The 17111-nt window shown below is 39.3% G+C and overlaps 1 protein-coding gene across 1 annotated transcript in view; it reads left to right on the forward strand.

The window, feature by feature from the left end:
- Positions 1-17111, forward strand: part of ube2f (ubiquitin-conjugating enzyme E2F (putative)) — a 48208-nt gene that overhangs the window by 13988 nt on the left and 17109 nt on the right. The window contains exons 5-7 of the mRNA XM_039817427.1: positions 12589-12656; positions 14476-14546; positions 14972-15029. Of these exons, the coding sequence (XP_039673361.1) occupies positions 12589-12656; positions 14476-14546; positions 14972-15029 (197 nt within the window). The remainder of the gene's footprint in view (positions 1-12588; positions 12657-14475; positions 14547-14971; positions 15030-17111) is intronic.

The following is a 17111-nucleotide window of genomic DNA, read 5'->3' on the forward strand; positions in this document are numbered from 1 at the left end:
AAACTATTTATAAATATGATAAAGCATGAACCACAAGCACATGACAAGTCGACTCTGAAAATCCCATTTCGGGGACAGCCCTGATAACAAATGTGAAAATTGAAATACAAAATGTCAGCTAAATGTGACACAGTTCCCTGAATATGGAGGAGTGCTCAGCAAACATATTTTTCTTAGCTTTTCCCCCCAGGTAGGACATGCAGCTGTATCCACTGCTTTCTCATTTTGTACTTTCAGACAATATGCGGGGTTTGTGTGTGCAGAATGTGTGGGAGACTGCAACTGTTAGTACGTTTATGGGGCTTAAAGTATTTTCTCCTGAGATGGTACTCCAGTCTTAAGTCTCAGAACTTCGACAGTACCGCGGCACCATCATTAATCCCCAAATCCAATCTGCTTGCTCAGCGGTGTTCCAAGCAAAATGGGCTACCTGATCGAATATTGTACAAACCGGGCACACTGGTGTGGGATTACCCAAGTCTCTGGAGGCTCTCACTACCTCTCACTTTCTGCTATCTATTTGTCATACACTGTCTTTCTGCCCTCAAGCCCAATGTCACCCTCTCATTTTGAGCAGAACACATGGCTTTGGGTTTGTGTGTGGAGTAATAGAAAGGGAGGGGCACAAGTAGTGAAGAAAAGTGAAACATAGACATAATTAGGGCTGCACGATATGAGGACAATATGCGATACGCGATAACATTGCCGAATATCGCGATAGCGGTATAATTTGCAATAAATAAATATTAAAGGGCGCTTGGTGCTGCCTTTCTGCTGCTTTCAGTAATCTTCTAAAATACAGCAAACTCCTTGTTGAATTTAAAACAAATGAAAGGAAATCATTTCCAAACTTGTTTTATTGAACAAAGTGAACATTGAATTAAATATAAAAAGCACCACTAAAAAAAAAAAAGAATGACAGTTACATTTTAAAGTGCAGTTTTCTGCTGATAGTTTCTTTTAACTACCACAAAAATCTCTGAGTGTCTTCTGCGATATGTTGCCGTCTTCGCGATGTGTGTATTGCGGAAGTTGGTAACGACTTAAAAAAAATATATATATATATATATATATATATATATATATATATACACACACACACACACATACAGTACAGGCCAAAAGTTTGGACACGCCCCATCTCATTCAATGCTTTTTCCTATTTACATTGTAGATTCTCACTGAAGGCATCAAAACTATGAATGAACACATATGGAATTATGTACTTAACAAAAAAGTGTGAAATAACTGAAAACATGTCTTATATTTTAGATTCCTCAAAGTAGCCACCCTTTGCTTTTTTATTAATAAAGGGAAATATTCCACTAATTAACCTGACAAAGCACACCTGTGAAGTGAAAACCATTTCAGGTGACTACCTCATGAAGCTCATTGAGAGAACACCAAGGGTTTGCAGAGTTATCAAAAAAAATATAAGACATGTTTTCAGTTATTTCACACTTTTTTGTTAAGTACATAATTCCATATGTGTTCATTCATAGTTTTGATGCCTTCAGTGAGAATCTACAATGTAAATAGTCATGAAAATAAAGAAACACACTGAATGAGAAGGTGTGTCCAAACTTGTGGCCTGTACTGTGTGTGTGTGTGTGTGTGTATATATATATATATATATATATATATATATATATATATATATATATATATATATATATATATATATATATATATATATATATATATATATATATATATATATATGAGTGCAGCCCTGGACAGAATATTTATTTATTTATTTATTTTATTGCAGTTGTAGGTGCTAATACTCCAATGTGGTTTAAGTACCAGACATAGTCAATTCTAAAAAAGACCTGGGTAACTTGATTTTGTCATTAGTCCTAATTTTGTCTGGTTTTGAGAGAGTTGATGAAAATCACTGCAAATCTTGACGTTTTAGCAAGTGGTGAATTCATTTTAAAAGTTTTCAAGCTGTGCCCCGTCCTTGTGCGTGAAGTGTGTTAAGTGCTGTAGGCGCGTGTGTATGTTATGCGTGTGTCTGTGATTCATCTGTTTCCCTGCAACCAGAGTAGGCACTGCAACCCCAAGCTTAGTTTTCTCAAAGGTCTTTGTAAGCAAACTCTGCAGAGAAAAGCAAAGATCAGCAATTAGAGACGGGGTCTGGTGTTGTGTTCTTTAAGGGAAATTGATAAGGAGATTGAGTTCCTCAGAGAGACACGCTCAATTATTCAGAACCTCTGTCTATCCTGACAATGACCCACTCCACACACACACACACACACAGACCACACACACACACACACACACACACACACACACACACACACACACACACACACACACACACACACACACACACACACACCTCTCTTTTCACTTCCTTTCTCTTATAGTGTTTCTGTTTCTCCCTTGTGTTTCTTGTTTAATCCTTCTCTTTCTGTCTCTTTTTTCATTCTCTTCCTCTCGCCTGCTCTCTCTGCTTCTCCTCCACTAAGAGCTAGTTAACACATTCAATTTCTATTTCAATTCAATTTTATTTATAGTATCAAATCATAACAGAGTTATCTCGAGACACTTTACAGATAGAGTAGGTCTAGACCACACTCTATAAATTCCAAAACCCCAACAATTACAGTAATTCCCACAAGAGCAAGCATTAGCAGTGGCTATTGCGACAGTGGCGAGGAAAAACTCCCTTTTAGGAAGAAACCTCGGCAGACCCAGACTCTTGGTAGGCGGTGTGTCTAGGAACCACAAGTAGCTCTGCATTCTGGGAGCGTAGTGCTCTACTAGGACAATAAGGTACTAAGAGCTCTTCCAGGTATGATGGTGCTTGACCATTTAGAGCTTTGTAGGTCAGGAGGAGGATTTTTAAATTCGATCCTAGATTTCACAGGAAGCCAATGCAGAGAAGCTAATACAGGAGAAATATGATCTCTTCTCTTAGTTCTCGTCAGAACACGTGCTGCAGCATTCAGGATCAGCTGGAGAGTCTTAAGGGACTTATTTGAGCAACCTGATAGTAAGGAATTACAGTAGTCTAACCTGGAAGTAACAAATGCATGGACTAGTTTTTCAGCATCGTTTTGAGACAGGATATTCCTAATTTTGGCAATGTTACGAAGATGGAAAAAGGCTGTTCTTGAGGTTTGTTTTAAGTGGGCATTGAAGGATATATCCTGATCGAAAATAACTCCTAAATTTCTGACAGTAGTGCTGGAGGCCAGGGCAATACCATCCAGAATAGCTATATCTTTAGATAATGAAGTTCGGAGGTGCGTTGGTCCCATCACAATAACTTAAGTTTTGTTTGAGTTTAACATCAGGAAATTGTGGGTCATCCAGGATTTTATATCTTTAATACACGCTTGAAGTTTAGCTAGCTGACCACTTTCGTCTGGCTTAATTGACAGATATAATTGGGTGTCGTCTGCGTAACAGTGATAGTTAATTGAGTGTTTCTTAATAATATTACCTAGAGGAAGCATATATAAGGAAAATAGAATTGGTCCAAGCACTGAGCCTTGAGGAACGCCATGGCTAACTTTAGCGTGCTTGGAGGGTTTATCGTTAATGTTAACAAATTGGGATCGCTCAGAGAAATAGGACTTAAACCAGCTTAGTGCGATTCCTAAAACAAGAAGGGAGACAAGTCCTTTGTCTGCAGTTGTTAGAAGGTCGTTAGTAATTTTCACCAGTGCCGTCTCTGTGCTATGATTCTTTCTAAATCCTGATTGAAAGTCATCAAATAAACTATGTAGAAAATCACATAACTGATTAGCAACTACCTTATCAAGGATCTTGGATAGAAAGGGAAGGTTAGATATAGGACTATAGTTTGCTAAGACCTCAGGATCAAGGGTGGTTTTTTTCAGAAGAGGTTTTATCACAGCTATTTTAAATGACTGCGGTATATAACCTGTTAATAAGGACATATTGATCATATCTAGTAATGAAGTGTTAACCACGGGTAACGCTTCTTTGAGTAGTCTCATTGGGATGGGATCTAAGAGACAGGTAGATGGCTTAGCTGAGGATATCTTTAACATTAATTGTTGAAGGTCTATAGGATAAAAGCAGTCTAAGTATATGTCGGGAATAGTTGTTCTTTCTAGCATTCCTGCGTTTAAAGATGAACCGTTAGAAGTTGAGGGCAAAAGGTGATAGATTTTATCTCTAATTGTTATAATTTTATCATTAAAGAAGCTCATGAAGTCATCACTACTCAGAGCTAGAGGAATAGATGGCTCAGTAGAGCTGTGACTCTCTGTCAGCCTGGCTACAGTGCTGAAAAGAAACCTTGGGTTGTTCTTATTTCCTTCTATTAGTGATGAGTAATAGTCTTATCTGGCCTTTCTTAGGGCCTTCCTATAGGTTTTGAGACTTTCTTGCCAATCCAAACAAGATTCTTCCACTTCGGTGGAACGCCATTTACTTTCGAGGTTTCCGGAGACTTGTTTTAATTTTGCGAGTTTGGGAGTTATACCAAGGTGCTAATTTCCTTTGCTTCATCATCTTCTTTTTGAGGGGAGCAATGGAGTCTAAAGTCGTCCGTAGGCAGGTCGTAGCACCGTCTACAAATGTATCAATTTGAGAGGGACTAAGGTTAACATAAAGGTCCTCTGTTATGTTAAGGCATGACATGGAGTCAAATGCTGTTGGAATCTCTTCCTTAAATTTAGCTATAGCACTGTCAGATAGGCATCTAGGATATTAAAATCACCTACAATAAGTACTTTGTCTGATTTAAGGACTAAACATGATAAAAACTCTGAGAAGTCAGATAAAAATTCAGAATACGGACCCGGAGCCCTGTAAATAACAACGAATATAATTGGCTGTAATGTTTTCCATTTTGGATGTTGAAGATTAAGAACAAGACTCTCAAACGAGTTATAATTTAGTTTAGGTTTAGGATTAATTAACAGGCTTGAATCAAAGATGGCTGCAACTCCCCCTCCTCGGCCTGAGCCTCTAGGAATTTGAGTATTAATATGACTGGGAGGAGTGGCTTCATTTAGACTAACATATTCTTCATGGCCCAGCCAAGTTTCAGTAAGACAAAATAAATCAATTTTATTATCTCATATCAAATCGTTTACCAATACTGCTTTAGAAGACAGAGATCTAATATTTAATAGTCCACATCTAATTTTCCAATTTTGTTCTATCGTTGCAGTCGTTTTAATTCTAATTAGGTTGTTAAGTATAGTAATGACCACTTCCGTGCAGTGCACATTAAAGCTTCTGTGTGTATAGAAAGATAGGTAAAGGTAAAATCCTCTCGACTTGTTAGACAAGGTGGATAAGTCATAGCTCAAGGCTTACATGAGTGCTTCTTTCCTGACCTTTTTTTCCCTTTTTTCGTTATATTTTACGTATACACACAGAAGCTTTAATGTGTACTGCACGGAAGTGGTCAGGAGAATAGACAATGCAAAGGAGGGAACTTGCCTCAGGATTATGGCTGCACAATTAATCAAATTTTAATCATGATCACGATTTGGGCTTCCCACAATTAAATGAACATTATCGCCTGCAATATTGATACTTAACATGCGTGCTCCGCTCACAGTACACAACGCTGCATATCAAATTAAACGCTTCGTAGACTGACAGCCAGTGACCAGGGGGCATTTGAGATGTTTTTGCTAAAATTTTTGGAGAGCTGTCATGCGCGCAGCAGCAGCAGCCTGTGAAAAACTCTCCTGACTGTTGCAGATGCAGAGTAGAAGCGTAGCTCAAGCCTTACATGAGTGCTTCTTTCCTGACCTTTTTTTCCTTTTCTCTTCTCTTTTTTTCTCTTCTACGTTTCTCATGGGAATCGCAGTAGCTCGGTTTACTCTCGATGAGAGTACGCTACAGGTAATGCTGTAATTGTAGTGTTTGATTGACTGCTGGTCCCAAAAACAGCAACATGTCTTAATGGGTCCAGCCCTATGGCCCAGCCACAGAACGTACCGCTTCACATAATGTGACAAAAACCGAACAAAATACACACACACGCCCAGCTTTTTGATAACTGACAGAAACGTGCTTAAACTTTTGTGCTGAAATTGTTTTGATATCCTTAATTCACTTTCAGTTGTTTCACTTAGTCCTGTGCTTGATAAACATTTTGTACACAAAAGTTTTACAGAGCAACAAAACCCTAAACTTTCCATTCATAGAGACAAAGATGTGGTCTTACACATCTTAACACTATCCACTTGTGGTTCTTGTGAACAGCACTCTTTCTTTTGCTTTATTGGAGGCATGTGGTGCAATATTCATCCAAGTGAAGAAGGCACCCTGCATGGTTCAGTTTCATATTTTCAGTACCAAGCTGATTTTTCTTTTTTCTAAGAGACAATCTAACTCAAATCACTTCACTGAAAGAAGAAACCATAACAAATTGTTTGCCCAGATGTAATTGAAGCACGGCGGGTGGCTGAGAACAGCTTATTTTCTTTTGTTTTATTTGTTTTTACATAATAAACTGTATATTGCATGCAAATATTTGCTCAAAATGTATTTTCTCCAACATGAATCCAACATTTATTTTGCTCGATTAAAAAAAGAAAAACAACAACCAGAAAACAATGGGGCAGTTGGAATGTCTCTTTAGTTACTCGATTTAGTTTATTTTTCTTTCCCATGCAACCACTCTGCGCTGTGCCCCCCCCCCCCATTGCTCAGGACCCCTGTGTCTCTGAGGAATGGGGACAGCAGCAACACTCTGGGGTGAACACATTCTCACATGACATTGTTTGGATTAGCCATAGAAATACAGTAATGAAAGAAAAACAAATCACATTGTCTTTGTGTTTCAGATGTGTACTTTTTCTGCTTGATTTGCATATGGATAATTGACGTATTGTCGTGCACATCGCTGCAGAAAGCTGCAAAGTTTGAGTGTATCATCAAAACTCTTTTTAAGAGACAGCAAGAGGTCATAATGTGTGTTGAAAAAAAATGTATGGCAAAAAAAGTATAGTTTAGTAAAATAAAATTCAACTCACAATGACCCTTATTGATTGTTGTAGCCAATTTAGTTATGTGCTGCGTGCGTGTGTTATGTTTATTGTGTGTGTGTGTGTGTGTGTGTGTGTGTGTGTGTGTGTGTGTGTGTGTGTGTGTGTGTGTGCGTGTGTGTGTGCTAATCATAAGTTAGAAAGGGAATAAGGTGAGAAGGGGATTGAGGAAATTAGGATCTGGGAAGCGACAGTTTTTCAACCTCAGCTGTGTGCGATTTATGTTTTTAGATCTCGTCTGCTCGTTGTTATTCTGGCACAGTCTTTTTGAAAGCATTTATAAAATAAAGGATTAACCTTAAGACGATGGCGGACCTCATTATTTGCACCAGCAAGCGTTGGAAATGGTTACAAATTCCCTCCAGTGGCATTTTTTGTGGTCAGATTGCCACTACATTGATAAAATAATAGCATGTCGTTTTTCCCTCTATCAACACTTTGTACAGGGACCTTTTGCAGAAATCATATCTTACCGCCCTTTTTTTGAATATTTTTGTAACACCTTGGATTAGGGCTGGGCGATATGGACCAAAAAGTCATACCCGATATATTTTGGCTGAATATCGATATACGATATATATCCCGGATATTTTTCCCGCGAAGTGAGAGCAAATGTTCAGTCAAAGCCCAAATCAAATATGACATGTCACAAGTAGTTTCATAGAAACAGTTGCAAAATCAAATAAATAATAAACCGGTTTCTTCACCTGGTTCATGATTAAATGCTCAGCTGTTCAAATAACAATAAAATGGAAACCTAAATACTGTATAACAGGAGGATCTTTTTGAAATCAAAGCTCCATAGGCTATTTGTGATTCATTCCAAAGGTCAATTAAGCTTTTGATATTAATATAATCTACTTTGTTCAAAATGTAAAGCCTGTAAGCCTAGGTTATAGTCCCATTCTTCCACTTGATACTGCTTCCACTTAAGTAAACTAAAAGATGAACTATCGACTACAAAACAAAGAAATTTATTATGATCGGTTCACAGATCTGAGTCCAAACGGAAACTTCACCCTTCTGAACTAAAAGTTTCTGCTTCAAGGTAAAGTTTAAACAGACTGAAATGTCCAGGCTCATTCCTCCACTATTTATTTCTGTATGTATTTAAGCGTTACATGTAATTTTAACCGGGCACTGAGCTCCAGATCCTGCAGCCGCAGACGGTCTCTGCTGCCCCACTGTAGCTTCTTTCCGTCCGCCTGCCGCCGCGGAAACTTAGTGGAACTTTCCGCCGATACGTCGACATACAGTTCGTCCTGGACTACGTGTAAGATCCGACCGACCAATCTGTCTTTGGCTGGTCCGAACTGGATCAGCGGGGACCCGCGCAGCAGCGCAGGCGAAGCTGTGTTTTTGCCCGGGAAGAGACCGGCGCGCCCGCCACGGGGGGCTCTCCGCCTCCCGCTGCCGCCGCAGCTCAGATTGCTGGTCAAAGGCGCATATATAATCATAAAACACATTGTCACCTGTTAAATGTTATCCATTGCTGTTTGTTCTTTTCATTTCCTCTATCGAACATAATTAAGCAGTACAAAAGTCCGGCATCTTCAACGTTGATCTGAATGCTTCGCCCCCTGTTCCAAGATGGCGCGGGGTTTTGACGTATGTTTAGAACCTCACGGCGACATATCTATGGGAGCAAGGATCACATTTGAACTATATCGATATATGCGATATGGTCTAATTCCATATCTCATTTAAAAATATATCGATATATTTGTTTATATCGATATATCGCCCAGCCCTACCTTGGATGACTTCTTGTCTTTATGCACATTTGCTCAGAAATGGTCAACGTCAAGCGTATTAGTTTGGCTATGTGAGCTCCCAGGCTGGAGATGTTTTGTGCTTTAGTTCATCTCAGATCCTTCTTTAAAATGTAGGGACTCTACCTTGTTGGTTTTTTTTCTAAATGCACTATTAAGTCACGTCAATAGCATTTGAATTGTGGCTGTCCAAATAGATGCTTGGCCTACATAGTGCACTGGACGGGTTAATTTGGCTATACAGTGGGGTTTCAGTTATTAGATCAGTGTTGGAGCTTGCTGGTGCTCTGTTGGTGGTGGTATTGTTGTTGTTTTTGTTGGACAGCCAAGCAGAGGCTACAGGGGCTACGTGGCAATCAGAAGTTCAACTCTGCACAGTAGTGTGTCTGCATGTACGGGCTTCATGCTCATGTCACAGTACAGCTGTACGGGTAAACAGTGTTTCCTTCTGTAGAAGCCCGGCTGCCTTTCAGTATAATTTGTTTGAGTTTCTTGTATTGGGAAACCATCATCATCATGGGAAAACATACTGTCATAGTATCGGTTTTGAGTTGTGCTGCAAGGATAAAGCTTTTTTGGCTGTCACCTTGGTGCACACCACGTTTGTAAAAATAAAATCTAAGTATACAAAATGTAAGTGTACAAATCCGGGCAAAACAACAACAAAAAAATAGAGGAAATGTTGATAAAGCTCCTCACTGTCAGTGATGTTTTCAGAACCATGAAGGAAAAGAAACACATCCTTGTTTTTTCAGATAATCTGTCTCTTTATTGTCTCTTTCAGAGCTCTGTCAGAAAACCTAATTATCTGTCAACACCTGTACCTGTACTCTGCTTCTCTATCTTTCTACAGGGTGAAACACAACTATGCTTATTCATCTGGGTATGATGGCTTATTTCTTCTTACATGATTTTTTTCTTTGCTTCAGTTTGTCAAAATCGTTGATTCAGACGAAGGCTCTATTTGCATTTTAAGTAAAGGTGCTTTCAGAGCGCTTCAAAGGACGGGTCTCTGCCTGCTTTCAATTAAACTCTGTTGTTTGTGGTGTGAAAGCAAAGCAGACCAACCACATGATGCAGATGTGTGAGTTTAGCACAAATGTAAATGATAAACTAATGAAATCCATCTGCTGAACAAGGGAGCTGTCAAGGAGGCAATCTTCTAAGTGAACTAAATATATAGTATATACTTAAATATTTTTATATGGTAACCTAATACACATCAGCATGTGACTTCAGGGATTTACCTTAATACATCAGGAAATGAACTGTTATAACAGGTGTGTTGTGCTTGTGGCCTCCTCCTTGGTAGTTTAGTAGTTCCTCATTAACAGTAAATAAAATGGTGCAACAATGCACGTCAACTGTTCATGGCGTGTGTGCGTGTGTGCGTGCGTGCGTCAGTGTGTATGTATGCAGTTCAGCGTCCTGTGACAGTAAAGACTGATTGTTCCTGTCTACTGGAGACAATCTTTAATTATTTATGACCGCTGTCAGTTAGCAGATGCTCTCTGTCTTCTGCCTCCTTTGTCCCTCTTACAGTTTGTTGCTTTTTCTGCCCTTTTCTTTCTATCCATCCATCCATCCATCCATCCATCCATCCCGTTTTTAATATGTAGCTCTCTTTCTACTCCTTTCTGCTTGACAGTTGTTCAAGCTGTACGGTTTCTCTCTCTTTCACACAATGTTTCTCTCCCTTTACTCTTCTCATTTATAATACAGGGGAGACTGTGCGGTCTAATGAAATTGCACCTCTGTCTTTGTTGCAATGAATGGAGTCTAGGTGAGATTTAGATAGCTCTTTTAAGAAGGCCTTATCTCAAACTGCCCAGTGTTTGAGTACACAGGCAGGGGTTGAGAGTGAGAGTGAGAGAGCTGCTGGCCTTTCATGCTAATTTTGATGTGTGCGTTAGGGTTGGGCGATGTCTCCTAAATTGGCAGTTGACGATGTTTACAGTAAAACATCGTGATGGACGATGATATTGTCGTCGGGGCTGGGGGGGGTAGCTTTACATAAATATTTTTTTCTATTACTATGGGCAAACAGTTAACATAGAAACGATTAGAGATACATTTAAATGCCCTCTGTAAATTGTGCCCTGCTGGTAGGTTTTACAACTTGACCTACTTTCACTTAAGTACGGTGCAGTAAAGTGTAAAAATGTCCGTGATCTGCGTAACGACAGTACAGTGGGACGTTTGCCTTCAACAGAGCGACAGTAATAACCTAATATACCATCATTACTGAGATTAAACTACATTCACGGTTATGTTTGCACTGAATAACGCATTCAATAAACAGAAACATAACTCTTGCAGCGCACATGAACAGATCATCACAACATGAAACATCACGATGGTGGCTCTCCATCGTGATGTCGGCCAGCCATCACGATGGATCGTCCATCGGCACAACCCTAGTGTGCGTGTAAAAAAAAAAACTTTTTCTTCTGAAAACTCATTTTAAGTTTTATTGATACAGCATCAGAGCAGTGTTGAAATAACTGATATTTTTGGGACATTTGTATTGCATTAAATTGTAAGGTGTAAATTACATTTTCACTTCTCTGTATTTGTAAATGAGACCGTATAAAATAAAGGGCAGAAGTGTATTCTAACATGTTATTTTTTAGACAAAATGTGCAAAACTGGATACTGGCTACATATCTACATATATCACTACATATTATCGAGTGCTTTCCTTTCCTCTAAATCTGTCCCTCAATTTCTTGAGTTCAATCAAAAGTTGCCATGGGTATCAGTCCACCTGTGTTAGCTATGTATATCGCCCGTCATAGGTAGTTTTTTTCTTTCTGGCACAATTCTCTAGCATCTCCTCTGGTTCAACTATTTAAAGACCCCTCTTCAACAGATCATATGTCTTTAATTGGCTACATTTGGGGTGAGTGGGAAGACCGAGAGAGAGAGTCGTCTTTCATTAGTTGGACAGCTTATAAAGGTAGAATGATATATTAACCGGTCAAACAAATGTCACTGCAATTGACTGAGAAATATCTAATTTATGATGTGTGTGTGTGTGTATATGAATAAACATTTTTGTTTTATGCTTGCATGTTGTGTAGTAGGTGTGTGTGTGTCTGTGTGTTTTGGTGTACTGTAGTCTGCCATTGCAAGATCAAAAGGGAGGATTAAAGCCAGTGCTATGTTTGACCTACAGAATGTGGTCCAACTGAAACATCACACATTAGACCTTTTCTCCTCTGAGATAACTTCCTAGGTTGAGATTCAGTTTGTCGAATCGGTCCTCTCATTTACTCTCCTGTCGCATAGTCCTTGATCTCGGCTGATGGATCTCCTCTGGATTCTGTCACGTAGAGTTCAGGGACAAACCTCCTTCATTTCAGTGTGACTACTGCGTTGGCATGGGAGGGCTCCAGCTATAAAAAAAAAAAGTTAAACCTGGCTCAATTTATACATCACCTGGCAGCATACTACACAAGTATTTGTGGTGGGAGAGAGGATTAGCTTTGTTTTTTTTATTATCTGTGCATTATGCTGTCAGACAGACCCCTGGAAAGAGTTCTACCCAGTCAGCTATAGAGTACATAAGGTAACTGCTGTTACTGCTGCTGTACAGTGACACCTGGCAGCCTGCTAGGCCAAACGTGATGTCTGAAAGCATTTAGTCACTTAATCCAGAAGGTCACGATGATATGTTGACATATTTAAATGCTGATCAACAGTGTATGACGATGATCGTGTCCCTCTTTTCACAGGGAATTGTGAAGTGATGTTTGTTATAAAACCGATACTCTCTATTGAAAACCCTTGCCCTCTGTCTTTCTTCCTCCATTTTCTTCCAGATGAGGGTTACTACCAGAGTGGAAGGTTTCAGTTTGAAGTAGACGTCCCCGAAGCCTATAACATGGTGGTGAGTTGTCCACGTGTTTCTCATAATGTGGTCGAAAATTTTTATTTGTGTGTCTGCTTGTGTGCATGCCCGTGCCCGCCTGTGTAAATATGTTGGGGTGTGTGTGTGTGTGTGTGTGTGTGAGGGAGAGAGAGATAAAGGACTAGACAAAAGATGAAGATACAAGGCATACATACAGACACAAACAAAAGACAGAGATTTACACACACACACACACACACACACACACACACACACACACACACACACACACACACACACACACACACACACACACACACACACTTCAACAATTTATCAAATTAACAATTTATTTATTTATTTACATAGAATTTAACTAGCTGTCGAATACATTCACCAAGTCATTGACCAGTGACATAACTCTTCACAATTAAAAAAAACATAGTAGGCCTACTCAGTTCTCAGGGATATAAGTAGCAGCGTCTCCGCTATACACACACACACTGTTTCCTCTATGCATCCATCCCTGGCAGTTTTATGACGCCTGCCACAGAATTAAATTAACATTCAATCATGAAAGGTTAATCGATTCATAAAGTTGGGCCTAGTGGCGTTCAAGGAAAGAAATGCTCCCGTGGGAGATATTGGCGAAGAGTAGTGTGACAAGACAGAAAGTTTTCACGTTAAATCCATATTGGGGTTAAACTGCACATTAGTAGTTTAAGTGAGCCAGGGGAATGATACTCTGCTAGTAATCATGGAGAGTCATTTGAGTAAATTACTGAGTAAATTTGTAAAAAAGTATATTTTATTCTATAATAATTTCTTCAATATATAGATATTTTAAAACATGTAAGCTGGCTTTAAATAGTCAAACTCTGAAACTGAGTTAATGAAGAAGCCCCTATGGGGGGTGTTTTTCCTCTCAGATTTGAATACTAGACCAGTTAAAAGCCCCAAACCACAGTGGGACATGGAGCACAGAAATAGAAGGCACAGAAGCGTCCATGTTGACCAACAACAGTGAATAATCCATCTGTGGACAGGCCTGAGTTTTGAGGACTGGTCTATTTAAATGCTCACGACTGAAGAATTTCACCAAAACAGAGGAAATGGGAAATTACGCCACACAGAACATTTTAGTTCATCACTATATAATACATACATGATGAAAAAAACTGGATGTTGTGACCTGATTTAATTAGAGATGGTCCGATACCACTTTTTTGCTTCCCGATACCGATTCCGATACCTGAACTTGCGTATCGGCCGATACCGAGTACCGATCCGATACCAGCGTGTCATATATTTCATTATGTTTTAACATCTGTATACTACTATCTCTGTATGGATGTGATATGATGTCGGTCTGGCTCTGGTTAAACTCTTTGTGAAACATGAACAAACGCAAACAAGGAATGCCCCAGAACTTTCTTTTATAGTTTTAATGAAAAAGAACATAAATAAACTACTTTAACGTAGATTTTCTTTAGGGCTTCATTACGTGGTATCAGATCGGTGCATAAACTCCAGTACTTCCCGATACCGATACCAGCGTTTTAGGCAGTATCGGAGCCGATACCGATACTGGTATCGGTATCGGAACATCTCTAGATTTAATGCTGGTCACTGATAAGGACCTCAGGCCTAAAGCTTACCTAGTAAAGCACGCTATTTTGCAATAGCAGCATAAGCATGGAGTTATCTCCATTTACACCTTCTGCAAAGACTTTTATTATATAAAGATGATCTGACAAGTTAATATTGGGTATTAAAGGTTTATTAAATTAAATGATTTAAATTAAAGTAAAAAAAAAAAGTGTCTCTCTCTCAATTTTCTCTCCCTGTTAATCTCCAGCCTCCTAAAGTGAGATGTCTGACCAGAATATGGCATCCTAACATCACAGAGAATGGAGAGATCTGTTTAAGGTAATGCTGCCGACACCTCCTTCACGACTCACCCACAGTGTGAAGCTTCTTCCTCTGTTTAGCTCTAGTTTTCGTATTTTACTTGAAGTTACATTATTGTTCTTCCTGCTAAGTAATTGATGGGAAAAGCTAATGAAAGAGTATTCCCTTAGCTACTGTAGACATCCTCTCTCACCCACATCCCCTGAAATGTAATGGGCAAACCCTTAAAGGGACAGGTTTGGGGGGGTGGACTGCCCCTTTTAAACAATGTAGCTTATCACATTCTCGAAAATGTTAGTTATGTTCTTGGTCTTGGAGTTTGTAACCTTCGGCAACACTTTTGGCATTGCGTGAGGGTAACAACGTACAGTGACAAGCTGCCACAAAGTGGCTTAGATAACATGCAAGTATTTCTTCTTTTTTTTAATTTGTTTTTATTTCAGCCTATTGCGGGAACACTCTATTGATGGCACAGGCTGGGCCCCAACTAGAACATTAAAGGTAGGTACATTGCATCTATTAAAGAAAATGTTACTCTATTTTAGAACTACATGTTTCAGGGATTGTAGACTGCATGTTTTTCTAGAACAGGAAAAGTAAGTGTAGCATGTATTCATCTGTCTTCAAGTTGTGGGTGGTGAATGGATTAACAGGACTCTACTCTCCATGTGATATCAATCTGTATTTCAACACTGTTTAGTTTTACATTGAGGGTAAGATTTCATTTTTTTTTTTTTTACAGCTCCTACAACAATTGTGTAGTAGAATAGACCTTATGCTGTGATATTTTATTGTTGGCACATATTCCAGTCCAACATGAATGCACACTGCTTTACTTTTTTTACTGTTTAGTTTTTATGGTCTTCCAAGTCAAACGAGAAACTATAACATGAACACAAGAAAGAACACAGACACATAACTCCCCCACCTGTGCCCCACACCCCACACAGCCAGATGGAAGAAAAGAAAATACACAAGCAAACCAATTCAAAATCCCAATAAAGCACAACCAAAGCAGAGAGAGAAAGTCTTGGGACAATTCAAGGACCTATGACATAACAGAGAAACAAACTTAGATAGACCGAACACGAAGAGCAAGACAGGGAAACAGGACAAACAAATTGGCAAAGAAGTTAAAGAACTAACACATGGAGGAAATTGCAAGACAAGGCACAGCTGGAGTGGGCAGGGAACAGGAGTAACGAGGGAAACACTGATTGGGTAACAAGACAACGAGGACTGGTAACACAGGTGTTTTGGCCTTGGTGTTATACATATATTACAGGTGTTAATTGGAAGACATGCAGAAACATATATGGAACTCACAGGGCACTCACAGAAAACTAAAATAAACACAATGAATAAAACAAGGAACATGAACAAAAAAACCTATGCCTTAAAGAAATAGATAGTGGAATGAAGGCGACTAAAGACGTCCTGTTGCGCTGAAACAAAGAGTCTGAAGACCACTGGCCACAGAGCAGGGCCGTGACAAAATGAGCACTTTCTGCAACTGTTACTGAAGTTTAAAGCAATGGCACCGCTGCTGTCCCTATTCAAGATTTGACTAAAATTATTTTTGATGGCAACTCCGGTGTGGAGCTGAATGTCGTTATATGGTGAAGCTCTGCCTTGTTTAATTTTCACTCAAACATTCTGATACAGTCGACACCTATCTCTGCTTCTCAGCAGGGACGCAAGGCTAGATCAACATTCCTCTCAATCTCTGCACTAGAATGCACTTGTAATTATGAACATATGTAAATGTATGCATATTAGGTGCAGTTGCCAGATTTAGAAGTTTAGAGGGTGATCCAGTAAATCTTGTTACCTTTTGAGTTTCCTGCCACGAGTGCTCTTGAAGTTATTGTCATGATTTGACTTATCCCCAAGGATTCTCTTCCCCCTTTTTTGGGGGTTTTATAACTTTGTCTCAATCTGGAGTTGTCTGCACACATTAACATACTTGGGGGATCTCATTTTTCTGCTTTCAGTAGAAGCTGAAATAGATAGCTTTCTTGTACAGAATAAAGAACACATTCTACGTAAATTGTAAAATTGTCAAGCTGGATAAAGTTTGTTTCATTGCAATGTCATCATGACAGGTTTAGTGTCTCCATATCCCTGCACACATTATGTTCCACTTTGCATGACGCCAATCACATGATACACCAAGAAGAAATGGAAGACTTTGCCATGAAAACGTACCTTGCTCTGAAATGAACGATCAGCCTGACATTATCTTTTATTTTAGCCATAGTGAGTGCCCCTCTGAAGGACAGTACACTGACCTTTTGATGTTGGTCATAGTTGTGTTGCTTTGGCTTTATCGTGACCATCCATTTTTTATCCCTGGCCTGTGTTTGACAGTGGGTGGATGTTTGTTTTGTGTTTGTGTTCCAAGTTTAAATGCAGTCTATCCGTTTGTTAAAAGTAGATGTGGATGTGGTCATATTTGAGGGAGCGGTCAGGCTTGGGTTCATATGTGTCAGTGCACAAAAATATGTGATAAAAAGTAAGTGCAAAAGGTGTGAGTCAGACAGGATTGTGTGAGCTTTTGAGTGGGTGATGATGTCTCTCTTC

Source organism: Perca fluviatilis, chromosome 12 (genome assembly GCF_010015445.1).
Source record: "Perca fluviatilis chromosome 12, GENO_Pfluv_1.0, whole genome shotgun sequence".
NCBI classification, from domain to species: Eukaryota; Metazoa; Chordata; class Actinopteri; order Perciformes; family Percidae; genus Perca; species Perca fluviatilis.